Source organism: Trachurus japonicus, chromosome 8 (assembly GCF_045865225.1).
Source record: "Trachurus japonicus isolate A0001 chromosome 8, Traja_1.0".
In the NCBI taxonomy this organism is placed as follows: Eukaryota; Metazoa; Chordata; class Actinopteri; order Carangiformes; family Carangidae; genus Trachurus; species Trachurus japonicus.
The window spans coordinates 3,650,547-3,667,630 of record NC_140914.1 but is presented as its reverse complement, the minus strand read 5'-3'; the positions used below and the strand labels follow the sequence as shown (position 1 = coordinate 3,667,630).

General features: G+C 43.2%; 2 protein-coding genes across 2 annotated transcripts in view; both read left to right on the top strand.

Annotated features, from left to right (window-relative positions):
* The window catches only part of mvp (major vault protein), a 204,868-nt gene that overhangs the window by 71,206 nt on the left and 116,578 nt on the right, over window positions 1–17,084 (top strand). The window lies entirely within an intron of this gene.
* Window positions 6,393–15,725, top strand: LOC146982358 (uncharacterized). Its single transcript, XM_085783360.1, has 3 exons — window positions 6,393–6,626; window positions 12,655–13,292; window positions 15,196–15,725. Exons 1-3 carry the CDS (start codon window positions 6,434–6,436, stop codon window positions 15,676–15,678), a joined length of 1,314 nt encoding a protein of 437 aa, XP_085639486.1. The 5' UTR covers window positions 6,393–6,433; the 3' UTR covers window positions 15,679–15,725.

Here is a 17,084-nt window from a genome sequence, read left to right as displayed (position 1 = left end):
TTTTTTTAAGAAATCAAGGAGAGAGGCTGAAGCTTCTCAGGCGGGACGTGTCCTTCTCCTCCTCCTCTGTCTTTTATAGCTTTGATAAAATGAGAACTATTTTTATCAAGTCAGACAGAATTAGACATTTGATGATGATCAGTCTCATCAATCATTCTTCCTTCAGTTCTCTCAGCTCAACTCCTCTTCCTCCTGCTGCTGCTGCTGCTGCTGCTGCTGCTTGTGTTTGTCCGTCTGTCAGGGAGAGAAATCCAGCGTTGAGGCAGCGGAGCGTCAGAAACGGGATGTAACGCCATGAAAGCAACATGACTGATACTTGCACAGTATCATTGTTGTTTTGTTTCTTGTTACATTGATTGTTTGTCTTTTGATGTGCTTGTTTGAGACAAATAAAAATCAAATCAAATCAAATGACTCCTCCAATCCAGCCCCTTATTTTATACATAATTAACGCACAGTGATGTATGAGCATGGCTGACATCATTTCCCTCTCTCTTTCTCTCACACACACACATACAGAGAGTGTCATCCTGAATTCCCCACATGCATCAGCAGCATCAAAGCCAGACAAAGGAGCCGGGGGGGTGATGATGAGGATGAGGATGGAGGTGAGATGCAGCCGAGCCGACACACCCACAGAGTTCCTCTAGCAGCAGCAGCAGCAGCAGCACATGTTTCACTCTGCCAACATGTGAAACACGGAGGTTTTGACTCGGCCAACATGTGAAACAAGGAGGTTTTCATTCTCACCGAACTCTCAGCAGCAGCAGCAGCAGGTCCTAGTCTAGTCCTAGTCCACGGGCAGCTGCAGGGCGACGCTCATCATGTCTCTGCAGGAGATACAGGAGGTAAAATCCACTGAAGCAGTAAAAAAAAAGAACTCTGTGATGAAGAAAAAACAAAAATCTTAACACAATCTGATGATATTTTAAAGTAAATGTATAAAAATCACACAAAAAAAGGGTGGACTAGCGCCTCAGCTCTTCCCTATAGGTTTGGTTTAGTTGGAGTGTGATTCTGGTTTGTGGTGATGCAGAGTGGTGGAGCGTCGCTGCAGCAGCTCGGTCTGTTCCACTGCAAGAGCTGAAGGGGAAGGGAGGGGCGCTTTAAGAGAGTAAGGGAGTGTGTGTGTATGTGTGTGTGTGTGTGTGTGTGTGTGTGTGTGTGTGTGTGTCTCCCATCGACCACCAGTGTGAAGCTGGCTGAGGTTCAACGCGGTTTTTCTGTCTGATTTTCCAAAATAAAAGCCTGCCGGGGCTCTGCAGTGCTGCATGGCCGACGGTGCTCGGTCGGTGCAACGCAGACGACGACGACGATACGGATCAATGGAGCGTTAGGAACCGCAGGGAAGTTAGTTTGAAGTTGGTTAATATTTGACAGACATATTTTGCTCCTTCTCAATACATAAAAAAAAAATCATATAAAATATAAGATGTGTTCAAATGCAATAAGAAGAGGTGTGTATCATAGAGCAGGCTTAGATCTACCATCCTATGCTGATTTTGAGCCAACAGGTCACATGACTTATTGAGCTATAAGGCTCATATTTACATGAAATAAATTAATAATAAATATTTAGAGATGTCAATCCAAATAGGTCATGTGACCTGTTGGCTCAAACTCAACACAGGACAGAAGATCTAAGCCTCCTCTATGACACACACCTGTTTTTATTGCATTTGAACACATCTTATATTTTCTATGAATTTTTTATGTATTGAGAAGAAGGAGCGAATGTCTGTCAAATATCCAACTTAAAACTAACTTCCCTCCATCTTTCTTTCCTTCGTTTCCCCTTCCTTCTTTCCACAATCCTTTTTTCCTCCCTTCCTTTTTGACCCAATCTGTTCCATCCCTCCATCTTTCTTTCCACAATCCTTTTTCCCTCCCTCCCTCCCTCCCTTCCTTCCTTCCTTCCTTCCTTCCTTTTTGACCCAATCTGTTCCATCCCTCCATCTTTCTTTCCTTCCTTCTTTCCACAATCCTTTTTCCCTCCCTCCCCCCCTCCCCCCTTCCTTCCTTCCTTCTTTCCTTCCTTCCTTCCTTCCTTTTTGACCCAATCTGTTCCCTCCCTCCATCTTTCTTTCTTTCTTTTTCCCTTCCTTTTTGACCCAATCTGTTCCCTCGCTCCATCTTTCTTTCCTTCCTTTCCCTTCCTTCTTTCCACAATCCTTTTTTCCTCCGTCCCTCCCTCCCTCCCTTCCTTCCTTCCTTTTTGACCCAATCTGTTCCCTCCCTCCATCTTTCTTTCCTTCCTTTTCCCTTCCTTCTTTCCACAATCCTTTTTTTCCTCCCTTCCTTCCTTCCTTTCTTCCTTTTTGACCCAATCTGTTCCATCCCTCCATCTTTCTTTCCTTCCTTTTCCCCTTCCTCCTTTCCACAATCCTTTTTCCCTCCCTTCCTTCCTTCCTTCCTTCCTTTTTGACCCAATCTGTTCCCTCCCTCCATCTTTCTTTCTTTCCGTCCTTTTCCGTTCCTTCTTTCCACAATCCTTCCTTCCTTCCTTCCTTCGTTTTTGACCCAATCTGTTCCCTCCCTCCCTCCATCTTTCTTTCCTTCTTTTTCCCTTCCTTCTTTCCACAATCCTTTTTTCTTCCCTCCCTTCCTTCCTTCCATCCTTTTTGACCCAATCTGTTCCCTCCCTCCCTCCATCTTTCTTTCCTTCTTTTTCCCTTCCTTCTTTCCACAATCCTTTTTTCTTCCCTCCCTTCCTTCCTTCCTTCCTTTTTGACCCAATCTGTTCCCTCCCTCCATCTTTCTTTCCTTCCTTTTTGCCTTCCTTCTTTCCTCCCATATTTCCCTTTACACTTACAGTAAACCTAACTTCACTGCAGTCCTTTAGGACCCAAACAGCTCCGAGGGGGGGGGTCAGTGTTGTCTGTTAATCACAAATAGTGATTCTCTGATTCATGTTAAACACAGTGTATTCATGCAAAATACACCACAAGACACTAATGTCATGAATATACTACAATACATCAAACGTCATCACTTCATCTCATTAAAATTAAAACAGTTTTTCTGCTTCTCTGCATTTTACATTTGTCTTAAAAAAAATCCTTCCACGTGCTCTTATTTTGGAGGAAAACGTTCCTGTTTCCTGTGCTGTCTTGTTTTACTCTGTGCACCTTCTCTCTCCGTCCCATCCTGCTGGGTTTGTGCTGACGAAGCAGAATCCCCACAATGCACCAGTCAGAACCTGTAACTCCACGTTCACCACCGGCAACATCCACACTGACTGGTTATCTATTACTACTGGTATTATTACTCTTCAGTGACCGGGTTTATCTTCATGTTAGTGTTATGTTATCAATGACAGGACTGTTTTCACACATGGACGAGGGTCGGCATGACAAAGCCCACTGCTGCTTTGAAAAATAAATAAATAAATGAATGAATAAAGGTTTGTATGATGTTCTGTCTGGTTTAAGGCGAGACTGTGTTTTAATGCACTGGTCAATTTAGAGATTTTGAGCTAATTTGCTTCCTTATCATGTCTTCTTTTGGACTAGAGGAAAGAAACAGTAAAAAATCCACATTAAGGTTTTTATTTTACTTCATTTTGTTAAATTTCATTGATAAATTTCTCCTAAATTCACCAAAAGTTAGTCTGACCCAGGTCATGTCAGGTGTCGTTGTAAAGCTCTCTCTCTCCTGAACAATGATGTTGGCTCCAAAAAATGTCATTTCCTTTGTAAAAGTATCATTAACAATAACAATTTATTTTATTTTACAAAACAAATCTATAATTAAAGGTCGTTTATTCTTAGACTCTGAGCTAGAAATCTCCACTTCAGCAGCTCTTACAGACACCAAACCTTCCACTTTGATCCCTTTCTATATCCTGAAGGTTTTTACAGAGGGGATTGTTGATATATCATTCACAGCCTCATTTATACAACATTTTATTACTACAAACATGGAGACATGAGATGTTTTTTAAGGGCTGGTGACAGATTGTTCATTGTTGTTGTGCTGTTTCGATGCTGTATCATTGTCTTGTCCTGTCTGAGTGCTGTGTTCCATATTTTATTTGCTGTTTTTTCCTTTTCTGTCTGTGTAGTGTCTATCACCATTTGAATTTTATTTATTGTATTGTTTTTATTCCTTGTGGTGTACTGTTAGTCGTATTTTATTTATTTATTAGGGACTACGGATGCAAATTAGCGGCTCGGCTACAATCCGACATATTTACTGTAGTATTTTATACCAGTGTTCATCAATATGCACGGTCCCTGTTCAGTATGTATTTACAGAGTGATGAAAAGTAGATATCCAAGATCTCCTCTGTAAAAACTTTTCACTCACATGTGTCAACAAAATAAAATAAGAATTTTAGCAGCAGCTTTATCCATTGTTCAGATTTCTGTTCTGGAAATGTATGAATATTAGTGCATATTTAATTAGATATGACCTCATTTACATAAACTTAAATTCAGAAAAAACTTGTAGCACAAAAAAATAACTGTCTGAATGTTAGTGATAAACTTGGAAATTCTCATGCTGATATGTTTTATTCACCTGTGTGTCTCACCTGTAGTTGTAATCCTGAGTGTTTACTGCCCTCTAGTGGTTGAGAGACAGAACAGCAGCTTTGGAGAAGTGGTATTTTTTGACAATGGTGCCTTATTTTGTAGATTTAATCAGTTTGTTTCTATGTTTATTCCTCTCTCTCATTCTCTCTCCCAGAAGTCTGATTTAAAGATGTGCAGTCTATGGCTCTAACTTATGAAATAATCTCTTAAATGCTAAAACATTATGACAAATTTATCATAGGACAGCACCAACATGTTTTTTTTTTTTGGAAACGAAATCCTTAGCAGGCTCTGAAACAGTCAAATAGAGCTCTGGTAGCTGATGTCATGATGTGGTAAAACATTTTAAGCTTTTCCAGGATATTTGACTTTTTCCTCCCTCATTTTCCATGTGTTTTTCATGATTGGAAAATTGGTCTGCCATTTTCCAGGTTTTCCAGATTTTCTGGGGAACCTGTCCTATTCAATAACTCAGCCTCTTATTTTAAAGATTACTTCAGGCGGGTTAACAATATTCACGACTACAGGACCAGGGCAAGCCTATATAATGTCAACACTGTGACTTTCAGAACAGCAGTAGGGAAAAGCACCTTTGGCCTCATAGTGGGGCTTTAGTGTGGAACAGTCTCCCAGCATCAATTAAATTAATCAGCTCGAAACAAAGGTTTAAAGTAGCAGTGAAGAGGTGGTGGATGGATTGCTTAAAGCAGTATTAAGGAGTATTTCCTCCATCACCCTGCAACGTGCTTTCGAGTGACTCATGTGTGCACTTTTCTTATACACATAACCCTCGTTTAATGTGTATTGTGTATTGCAAAGTTGTATTTAAAGGTACATTGTGTAAGAATTACTCCGATCTAGCGGTGTGGTTGTATATCTCAAGCAACTTAATCGTATTTTTCATGCTGCATTCAGGTGAAATCGGGCAGACGGCAGACGGACGACAGCCGCTGCAGGTAGCGGCATAAACAAGCCTCTATGTAAACAAGTGGTCCGTCAGCACGAGGCAGAACAATACACCTGACAATATGTTGTCATGGCGATGTGGTATTGTTTTACCGTCTTTCTCTGGACTTCTGTGACTAAAATGACATCTGGTTTGTTAGCGACGGCCGTCTGCCCGACTGCAGGTGAATGCAGCATCAGTGTAACGCTCCATTCCTCCTCACTGCGTTACCACGGTGACTGTTCACAGACGCCACCTCCACCTGAGCCGACAGCTCCGGTGTCTCCGCTGAGTTTCCGTGGTTTCCTACCGTCACGCTGCCACTGAACGTAAAAACATGGCGACACCACATGGCAGCAGCACCGAGCTTACCGTCTCCATGGAGATATGAATGATATGAACGGCTCATTCAGAGCTGAAAGGAACACTTCACTTTGTTGATGGGGGGATTACTGATTAATGAAAAACAGACTGAAGAACCAAATAATCGATTTTCGTGAATAGATAACAGGAGAAGTTACACAATGTACCTTTAACATACTGTATATGACTGTTTAGTAGTAATTTTTCCGATGTTAATGTTTTTATTACCTAACCTGGATCGTCTCAGAGGACCACAGTGGAAATAAGTTCTGGACTTTTCTGTGTTATCCTCGTCAGTTTTGTATTTCCTTACTACTGACAAATAAATCAAATCAAATAAAAAAAAATCAAATAAAAAAACTCTGTTTAATACAAATTGAGGCGTGTTTTGTAAAACATGCGCTATTTGTTTACTTTTTTTTATTTTTTGCAAAGCGGCTTTTATTGTGAAGGAGCACCGAGCGCCGACATGTTTCCGGTGTGGTTTGTTGTTGTGTGGTTGTGTTTCCGGTGCAGCCGCAGCAGCAGCAGCAGCAGCTGTAGCTGTCTCTTCCTCCTCCTCCTCCTCCTCCTCCTCTCTAACTACAAGATGACCAAGCTGCAGCTGCTGAACGCCTACCTGACGGAGCGGCTGGCCGCCGTGGTGAAGGAGGTGCTGGCCGTGGTGGAGGACACCGTCACCGAGTACCGGGACGAGGCGGCGCGCACCCAGCGGGAGAACGAGTCTCTGCGGCGGCAGCTGCGGGACATCCTGCTGCTGGAGGCCGAGACGGAGTGGCTGAGTACGGGCCAGAGCTGCAGCTGCGAGCCGCTAGCCGCGACCTGCTGGAGCACCACACAACACAACACAACACAGCGGTTAATACAGGCGGTTATAGTGCAGGTTATAACGCTAAATACTGACAAAAACACAACATTATATCAGTCTAAACGTGGGTCAAAGTGTCGGTTTGTTATTCGGCTTGTGTTAAACAGACGCACATGTAAACACGGAGCTGGTTTGTGTGCGTTTCTCCCGGTAGTTCCGCTTCTCCGTCCTGACGGCTGGTTTTAAGGCTCAGTTTCTGAATACAAACATTTACCTTTATACTGTATGGAGCTTTAACACAAACATCTACCTTTATACTGTATGGAGCTTTAACACAAACATCTACCTTTATACTGTATGGAGCTTTAACACAAACATCTACCTTTATACTGTATGGAGCTTTAACACAAACATCTACCTTTATACTGTATGGAGCTTTAACACAAACATCTACCTTTATACTGTATGGAGCTTTAACACAAACATCTACCTTTATACTGTATGGAGTTTAGAGGAAAAATGTGCTTCTTTCTCGTGCATGCACTAATATGAAGCTGCAGCCAGCAGACAATTAGGCTATCTGATGTTAGTATAACATCTTGAAATGAGGTGAGCTTTGCCCAGGAGCAACAACTTCTACCTCCACAGCTCGATGTTGTTTTTACACTTTATATGCACCCCCTTTTTTCTTTTTTTTTCTTTTTTTTAAATCTGCACAAAACTGTACGTTATGACAAGTATGAAACCAGCAGAGGCTCAGAGTCACATTCATATAGAACACAACACAACACAGCGTTACATACAGGCGGTTACAGGGGTGGACTGGGACAAAAATTTGGCCCTGGACTTTTTGGTCCAGACCGGCCCACTATCTGCACGCGGATATTTTGCCAACTAGCACTGTTGATGTACATACAAACACACAAGCTCTTAATAACACCACTACTAAACGATATACAATATACAACAAAGTAGAGGAATAGTGTGGAATAAGTTAAGTTTGGACAAGATTACATGCACATAATGTGTCTGCATGCAATCAGAACTTTGGCTAGTTGGCTAAAGTATGGAAAACAATAGTACAATGATCTGAAAAATGGACAAACACTAATTTTATCTTAGAAAGACAGTACAGCTAAACATAATATGTATAGACAATGAAGCATGACAAGAAATACTTGTAATTTGTGTACTGCATCATGAGTAATATGTATGCAGAATGATGTTTTACTGTAACAGTAGTTAATCTGTGTTTTATTAATTTTAACTGTATAATGTTAAACTGTTGAAAGGACAATAAACCATAAACACTGACTGAAAAAAAATGGGAAAGTATTTGTTAAGTTGTTAGCTCAATGTCCTTCATGACCAAATTTGAGTGAGGGCACTTTAATAAAAGCAACTAATCAATTAATGAGGATAGTATATGAATATAGTTATTGTTTTCCAATACTTTAGATAACTAGATTTAGCTGCAACACACCACACCATCAGAGTTATTAGCTATAGCTATTTATTATGTCAAGTAAAGTTCATAGCAACCATTCTGGACCATTTACAGTATTTTAATGAATGTTTATCCACACCATTCTACCTGCTTAACACGGTATCACTACCTCCTTCACATGGTGGAGAGTCTTCCTCAACACTTATTTTTTCAGCCTCCTCCTGCACCATAAGGGCAGTGTTAATGGGAGCTTCAGACTCACGTGAAGGACCTGCTGCTGAAGCTGCAGCATCGGTGCTTCTCGCCCTGGCCAGGCCAGGCGGCCCCTCAAGCAAACATCTGCGTAATTGTTGTACTTTTAGCAGTCTGTGCTGTTAGAGCTTTTCTTTTTCTGTTACTTTCCTCCATTTTTCCGCGCTGCCTTTGCGTTTTTTTTTTTTACTTTTCTTTTCCGTTTTCGTGCGCTGGTGTTTTTGTTTTTTTTCTCTCGCTCGCTCTCTCTCTCATCGTGACTCCTCATCATTAAAAGTGATTGGACGAGGGGGGGGTCTAGAACATGCGTGGGTGGGACTCCTGGGCCTCTGTAGCCTCTCATAGGGCCATTGGGCCAGGTAGACAAGCCACTGGGCCAATCGTCACCTCTCTGCTGTGTCTGCAGCTGAGCACTGTGGGCTGAGCCGATGCATGTCTCTCTCCCTGGGCCGGGAGAGTTACAATAGGCAAGGCCAGGCATGGCGAAAAAAAAGTTAAATAAATAAAAAACGGCCGCCTATCGGCCCATTAGTGACCGGCCCACCGGGAAAACTCCCGGTACTCCCTATGGCCAATCCACCCCTGGGCGGTTATAGTGTAAGTTAACGCTAAATACTGATAAAAACACAACATTATATCAGTCTAAACGTGGGTCAAAGTGTCGGTTTGTTATTCGGCTTGTGTTAAACAGACGCACATGTAAACACGGAGCTGGTTCGTGGGCGTTTCTCCCGGTAGTTCCGCTTCTCCGTCCTGACGGCTGGTTTAAAGGCTCAATTTCTGAATACAAACATCTACCTTTATACTGTATGGAGCTTTAACACAAACATCTACCTTTATACTGTATGGAGCTTTAACACAAACATCTACCTTTATACTGTATGGAGCTTTAACACAAACATCTACCTTTATACTGTATGGAGCTTTAACACAAACATCTACCTTTATACTGTATGGAGCTTTAACACAAACATCTACCTTTATACTGTATGGAGCTTTAACACAAACATCTACCTTTATACTGTATGGAGCTTTAACACAAACATCTACCTTTATACTGTATGGAGCTTTAACACAAACATCTACCTTTATACTGTATGGAGCTTTAATACAAACATCTACCTTTATACTGTATGGAGCTTTAATACAAACATCTACCTTTATACTGTATGGAGCTTTAATATGTTTGTTGGTTGGGTTTCATTAATGATTTTATGTTGTATTGACATGTTAAGTGAATTTATATCGACCAATAATCCAATAATAATCCACCCCTGTTCAGTTAATGTATAATAATAACAATAAATATTTCTTGTTTTCAGCATCAATTATTGAAATTAATTCATTAATTAATGAAGTTAACGCTAAATACTGACAAAAACACAACGTGTACGGGTACAAACGTGGGTCAAAGTGTCGGTTTGTTATTCGGCTTGTGTTAAACAGACGCACATGTAAACACGGAGCTGGTTTGTGTGCGTTTCTCCCGGTAGTTCCGCTTCTTCTACGTCCAGATCCATCATGGACCAATTGATTGATCTTATTAGTGTGTCGATTTACTTAACTTCTCTGATCTCTTGTCACAATAGTGTCACAGAATGTAGTATTAGTAGCCTAATTTATCTCCACCTCGTTGATACACATTATAACAACACGTTTATAAAGACTGTGTGTTCATGTAGCTCGTTAATATAAGTTTTATATCTAATATTGAACAACTCGGTGTTAAATTGACAGATTATTGGATGGAGTCTGGAGTGACGTTGATGGTTTTACTTTAAGGAAGTGATCACAACAACAACAGTCAGGGTCCAGACAAGAGAGGCTTTGATTATTAAAAACAATAATCTATAACTATAATAATAATAATATTAGTAAAAATCTTCTTCTTTTTTATGAGATTGTGTTTTATCCAGAGTAGACAGACACAGCCTCACCGGCTCAGCGGAGCGGACCAATCGCATCAGAGCTCCGTCTGTGGCCGGTGACAGAAATAAACAGGTGGTTTGTTCCAGACGTAGAGACTAGTGTGTTTGTGTTGAAAAAGCAGCGGACACACACACAAACGAACCTTTATTCGTCCTGTAACACACACACATACACACACATAGGCCTACACCGTGGCAACAGTAACACAGGACTAAAGCCAAGTTTGTGTTGAAGATGAGGAACTTCAGACCTTTGAACTGGTTTCTGTTGAAAGATTTAGTCTAAGTAAAATGTTTCAAGTGTCTGCAGGGACTCAGCTCCATCCATCTCCTCTCTGAGTCTAAAGTCACAGTCTGTCATCCAAATTCACAGTTTGGCTATATAGGGCGCTCATTTAAATACTTGGAAATTCACATTTTCAACCCTAGACCAAATCAAGTTCAGTGAAATTACCAAATAGGTATGGTTTTTCACTCTTATATTTTTATATAAATTATGAAATTATATAGTAATAAAAATACATAAAATGTGTAAAATAAAAATGCAATTCTTACTTATTTAGCTTAAACTTAGATAACTTATTTTACTTGTGAAAAACACATTACCAAATGTGGTCACTTGCTGGATAAAGTGAGCTGTTTCTTTTCTAATCAACAGGATGTGACTCACATTTGATTGTATCAGTATTATTTTAGCTTGATTGGCTCATCACAACAACTTTTTCCAGGCGTCTGACTCATTATAGTAATATTTTATGATTTTACAGTGTTGTTGTCACTCAGTGTGAGACAAAAGTAGCTAACAGTCAACATTAGGTTCTTAGGTTCAGTTCTGGATGTAATTTACTGATAAAGTGTCCGTAACAACAACATGAAGCAGTTTTCTCATTGAAGCTGTAGTTAAAAGGTCTGATGCTGTGTGTTTGTTGTCTAAAACGACATAAAAGGAACACAGCAACAGTCACCTGTGTTCAGCTAGCGTGCTACATGCTAACGCTAATAGCTGGTGCGCTAATCTCCAATTCAACACAAAACTAACACAAACTAACATGGTTGAACAACAGACAAACACTCTGTAGTCGCACTTACTTTTCATTCCGAGGTGTTTCCTACAGTTTGACACAGATAAGAGGTCCAACTGGGGTCCAGAATCACATTAACAGCCCCTGAAATGAGCATAATAGTTAATTTAACGGGTTTTCATGGGACTGTTTCCGTTGGTTGCTGTGTCGCCGAGCAACGGAGAAGCCCGAACCGTTTTTCACCTTACGTCACCAGCTGTTCCCGCCGTTACTGTTGCGTCGCCTAGCAACACAAAAAGTGGAGGCTTCAGTTGCGCTGTTACTGTTATAACTGTATATATAACAGTTTGTGGTGTTGTTGCTGTTCTTGGTGGTGGTGGTGGTGGTGGTGGTGGAACTCCAAGGCTGGAAACTAAACATGTTTATTACAGCCTGGAGCATTTAAACAGCAGCCATGTTTTGAGAGACAGGTGGGTGAGTGTAGCACGAAACCACCAAAGTCTCTGCTCCACATGCTCCCCCTCTCTGCCCAGTTTTGTATTTGCTGGGAGTTAGCGAGTCGAGCACCGGCAAGATGGCAGCATCTTAACAGCTCATTTAAAGGGGAACTAGGCAACTTTAGTCGCTTTTTTGCTGTTTTGATTGCGGGTTCCGGCTACGCGTTGTGGTGCCACTGAGACGAGATCTGGGACATCGGGTCGGAGACACTGATCTTGTGAGGTTGACTTTTGGAGAGATTCTGTTCTCCCTGTGAAAAGTCATTTAACCATCACAATTACTCCGAAGCTGTTTAATAAATGAATAATTTAAACTTAAAGGGACAACGAGGAGTCCATTGGCAGAATGAAAAATTCCGCAACAATAAAAAAGTCTCATATTAATGTGGATGAATCTACGTTACCACTTGTTAATGGGCCCATTTTCGATAAATATATCATTTTGTCTCTATGGTTATTTTGTTATTAGCCTATTAGTGGTGGTGGAAATGCTGGGCGAGCCGACCAGCGTTTCTTTACTTTCGGTTTCGTGGCGAGTCATGAGAATAACGCCGCCGAATCTCCGTTTATGGTGGGAACTACGACGGTATGTGATCGTCTTCCAACCTCTGACTTTAATTCTTGATGAATGAAAACATGAGTCTGTCTTGCGCCGGTCAAAGAATTTCACAGTGCAGAGGCTCATAAATGTAGTGTGGAAACACTTTGCTTTTCCTAAACTCCCCGTTGTCCGTTTAACCCCCTGGCTGTTGGTAGAAGGACTCTTTCAGATGATGAGCTGGTCTCTTCATTAACAACATGTTTGAGCGGTGCTACATGCGGTGAATTAACCATAACTTTCCACTCTGTTTTCCAGGGTCCACCAGGTCCAGTCTTGGTTTCTCCGTCCCGGAGCAGAGGTCCAGTGACCCGGAGCCGAGGCCCGACTCCGAGGAGCCAGACTCCACCTTGAAGCCGCCGCTGCCACGGCAACCGGCGCCCAACGGCACCAATACCACCAAGGCCACCAACCAGACTCATGAGCAGGTGGTGTCGGTGCAGCTGCTGTCGGTGCAGAACCAGAGTCCTGCTCCTCCTCCTCCTCCCGGGCCGCCGGCCGAGGCCTCATGGGAGCCGGCGCTGAAGCCCGAACCGCAGCCGGACGTTGTCATCAACATCCACCGGGCCTCGCCGCTCCCCGCCCGCTCCTCCCTCAACGCCCCCGCGCTCCACGTGGAGGTCCCGGCGCTCCGAGACGACGAGCCCCCCCGGGTCCCCGCTGCTGTGATCAAAACCGAACCAGAGGACTTCAAAGTGACCACGACTGCTGAAGGTCACACGGACGCTACGACGACCGTGACCGCGACGGCGCAGACGCCACACGCACACGCACACGCTCACATCGGCGCAGCGGAGGAGTCGAGCTTCAGGAGCACGGACGGCGAGAGGACGGTGGTGGTGGTGCGAGCGGAGCGACAGACAGACGCTCATCGGACCTCATCGGCGTCCTCTCAGGTAGGGATGTCACGGTTACTGGTTTTCACAATTCATCGTGGTATTTAAACGCCACAATTATTTAATCGTAAAGATTCCTAAATACCGTTACTTTCACAAACGTAACATTGAATTGGTAGGAATTTAAATGTTAGCCTGTCATTTTTAATTTAAAAATAAAAAAACAAAACAAAAAATGATTAAAATAAACGCAAACATTTGGTATAGATGACAATTTATGACCTGAATATTTCAAACATTTCCCCTGGGGATTAAGAGTTGGCCATATATTAAAGGGATACGGCAACATTTTTTTTCATGTCTTGCCTCACTCCCGAGTCCATGACCAGCAGATAGACACCATCCTTTCGACTGTGCTGTAGCTCAAACGCTGGAAGTGTATAGGTAGTGTTAGCCTGCCTCCTACCTAAAGTCGCTAATTAGCTTAGCTCAAACACTGGAAGTGTATAGGTAGTGTTAGCCTGCCTCCTACCTAAAGTCGCTAATTAGCTTAGCTCAAACACTGGAAGTGTAGGTAGTGTTAGCCTGCCTCCTACCTAAAGTCGCTAATTAGCTTAGCTCAAACACTGGAAGTGTATAGGTAGAGTTAGCCTGCCTCCACCTAAAGTCGCTAATTAGCTTAGCTCAAACGCTGGAAGTGTATGGGTAGTGTTAGCCTGCCTCCACCTAAAGTCGCTAATTAGCTTAGCTCAAACACTGGAAGTGTATTGGTAGTGTTAGCCTGCCTCCACCTAAGGTCATCAGAGAAACTCTTCAGCAAAAACGGAAACCGGCGGGCCGATCTTCGTCTCAGAGCTGACAAAACTCTCCGGTAAGGCATCTTGAGCGGTCAAATGCCGCTAACGGGACGAGATCGGTCAAAACGGAGGGTTCAAGCAAAGACGCTTTATTTTGGTTCAAGCTAGCTACATCGAGGGTAGGTTAGCTTCCTATTTCAAAGTAAAAGCACAAATTCTATCGTCATGGTTTTCTGTATGTAAAGGGCAACAGGTGTTTTATTTTGTGAAAGTAACCGAAAAAGGCATTGGTCTAAACGCGTCCGAACAAAATTGTAAACAGCTGGTATTTAGACAAATTAACGACACACTGCTGATCTAAACGGCTACTTTCTCGCCTAAAAATGTTTGAAATGTTGACAAAGTGATATATTTACAGAGTTTAGAGCTAAAATGAAATCAGCTTCTGACTGCTGATTTCGGCTCGGGTAGGAGGCAGGCTAACACTACCTATACACTTCCAGTGTTTGAGCTAAGCTAATTAGCGACTTTAGGTAGGAGGCAGGCTAACACTACCTATACACTTCCAGTGTTTGAGCTAAGCTAATTAGCGACTTTAGGTAGGAGGCAGGCTAACACTACCTATACACTTCCAGTGTTTGAGCTAAGCTAATTAGCGACTTTAGGTGGAGGCAGGCTAACACTACCTATACACTTCCAGCGTTTGAGCTAAGCTAATTAGCGACTTTAGCTAGGAGGCAGGCTAACACTACCTCTACACTTCCAGTGTTTGAGCTAAGCTACTTAGCGACTTTAGGTGGAGGCAGGCTAACACTACCCATACACTTCCAGCGTTTGAGCTAAGCTAATTACGGGCGATACGGCTCTATCTCCTTTGTTACTGCACGCACAGTCGAAAGGATGGTGTCTATCTGCTGGTCATGGACTCGGGAGTGAGGCAAGACACGGAAAAAAAAAATGTTGGCGTATCCCTTTAATAGATACTTGAAGTATTTTGTGTAAACAATGAGTAATGTAGTTATATTTTGACTATATTTGATTTTACACATTCATAATGTTGTGAAATTAATGAATGCATAATAATCGTGATAATCGTAGTATCGTGAGTATTTCTCTGACAATAATCGTACCAAGAAAATTTCTAATCGTGACGTCCCTACTGACAGGAGAAGCTGGCGGTCTCCGGCGACGACGTGACGGTTGGCGGGTTCCCCCCCGAGCCGGTGCACCGCTGCCCGCGGTGCGGCGAGGCCTTCAGCCAGGCCGGCAGCCTGCGCCTGCACCTGGAGCAGAAGAGGAAGACCTACGGCTGCGAGTGGTGCTGCAAGTCGTTCGCCCAGTCGGCGGACCTGCGGCGCCACCTGCGCACGCACACGGGCGAGCGGCCGCACCGCTGCACCTTCTGCTCCAAGAGCTTCAGCCAGCGGGGCAACCTGCGGCGCCACCTGAGGATCCACACGGGCGAGCGGCCGTACAGCTGCCCCTACTGCTGCCGCACCTTCAGCGACGGGGACACCATGAAGAAGCACAAGCGCACGCACTCGGGGGAGAAGCCGTACCGCTGCCTGCAGTGCTCCAAGACCTTCACCACGTCCAGCGGCCTGCAGATCCACCTCAAGAAGGACATGTGCTTCGTGGCCAACGCCTGATCTGATTGGTCGCCGGGAGGGGGAGGGGGGCGGAGTCACACCGACTACAGGGCTTCCTGGTTAAAACCCTCCTGTTGTCCTTCTGTTCCCTTCCTCCATCCTTCCTGCTTTCTTTCCTTTCTCTCTTCCTTCCCTTCGTCCTTACTTTTTCTTCCTTCCTCTTTTGATCCAATTGACCCTCCATCTTTCTTTCCTTCCTTTTTCCCTCCCTCCCTCCCTCCCTCCCTCCCTTCCTTCCTTCATTTTTGACCCAATCTGTTCCCTCCCTCCATCTATCTTTCCTTCCTTTTCCCCTTCCTTCTTTCCTCCCATATTTCCCTTTGTCCTTCTTTCTTTCCTTTCTCTCTTCCTTTCCACAATCCTTTTTCCCTTCCTTCCCTTCGTCCTTACTTCTTCTTCCTTCCTCTTTTGATCCAATTGACCCTCCATCTTTCTTTCCTTCCTTTTTCCCTTCCTTCTTTCCACAATCCTTTCCCCCTCCCTTCCTTCCTTCTTCCTTCCTAGAACAAATCTGTTCCCTCTCTCCATCTTTCTTTTCTTCCTTTCTCTCTTCCTTCTTTCCACAATCCTTTTTCCCTCCCTTCCTTCCTTCCTTCCTTCCTTCTTCCTTCCTAGAACAAATCTGTTCCCTCCCTCCATCTTTCTTTCCTTCTTTTTTCCCTTCCTTCTTTCCACAATCCGTTTCCCCATCCTTTTTTTTCTTCCTTCCTTCCCTTCGTCCTTACTTCTTCTTCCTTCCACTTTTGATCCAATTGACCCTGTCACTACCCGATTTGCATCGCTGCCCGATTTGTGACAGCTACGTACGGCAACTCCACTTGGACAAACTTAGTTGAATTGACTTAGGATCACTGCTCTATGTGCGTCGCCGGAGACGGTTTATCTTTTTATTAAAAAAAAAAAATAACTTTATTAGTGATGTAAACTGAGGGTTGGTTGTGGTGGTTTGGATCTTTATGCTCAGAAAACAGGAACAGAGGCGGAGACTTTTAGTGTTTACTCTCGTCTTTTCTCGCTGGCCTCATCACCATGACAACCACAAACAATCACAACTACTTTTTAAAATCATTTTCACAGTACCGTATTTTAAATGTACAGAACTTTAAAGGGATAGTTCAACATTTTGGCAAATTGGCCCATTGCCATAATCGCTATAGTCATAGCAGTAGGTTCGTTACCTTTAATTGTCGGTGCAAGCTATTTTTAGAACGGTGGAGCAGAGCTGTGAGCTGCTCAGGGCTATGCTATGGAGGCTAAGGGAATTTCTTGGTTTTCCTCATCAAACTCATCAAATACACAATCCAACAACTCCAAAAGGCTGCCGTGGACAAGTTGTGAACTGCACATTCACCATGCTATGAGATAATAACACAACGTTACCACACAGAGTTGTTTTAGAGGGAAAT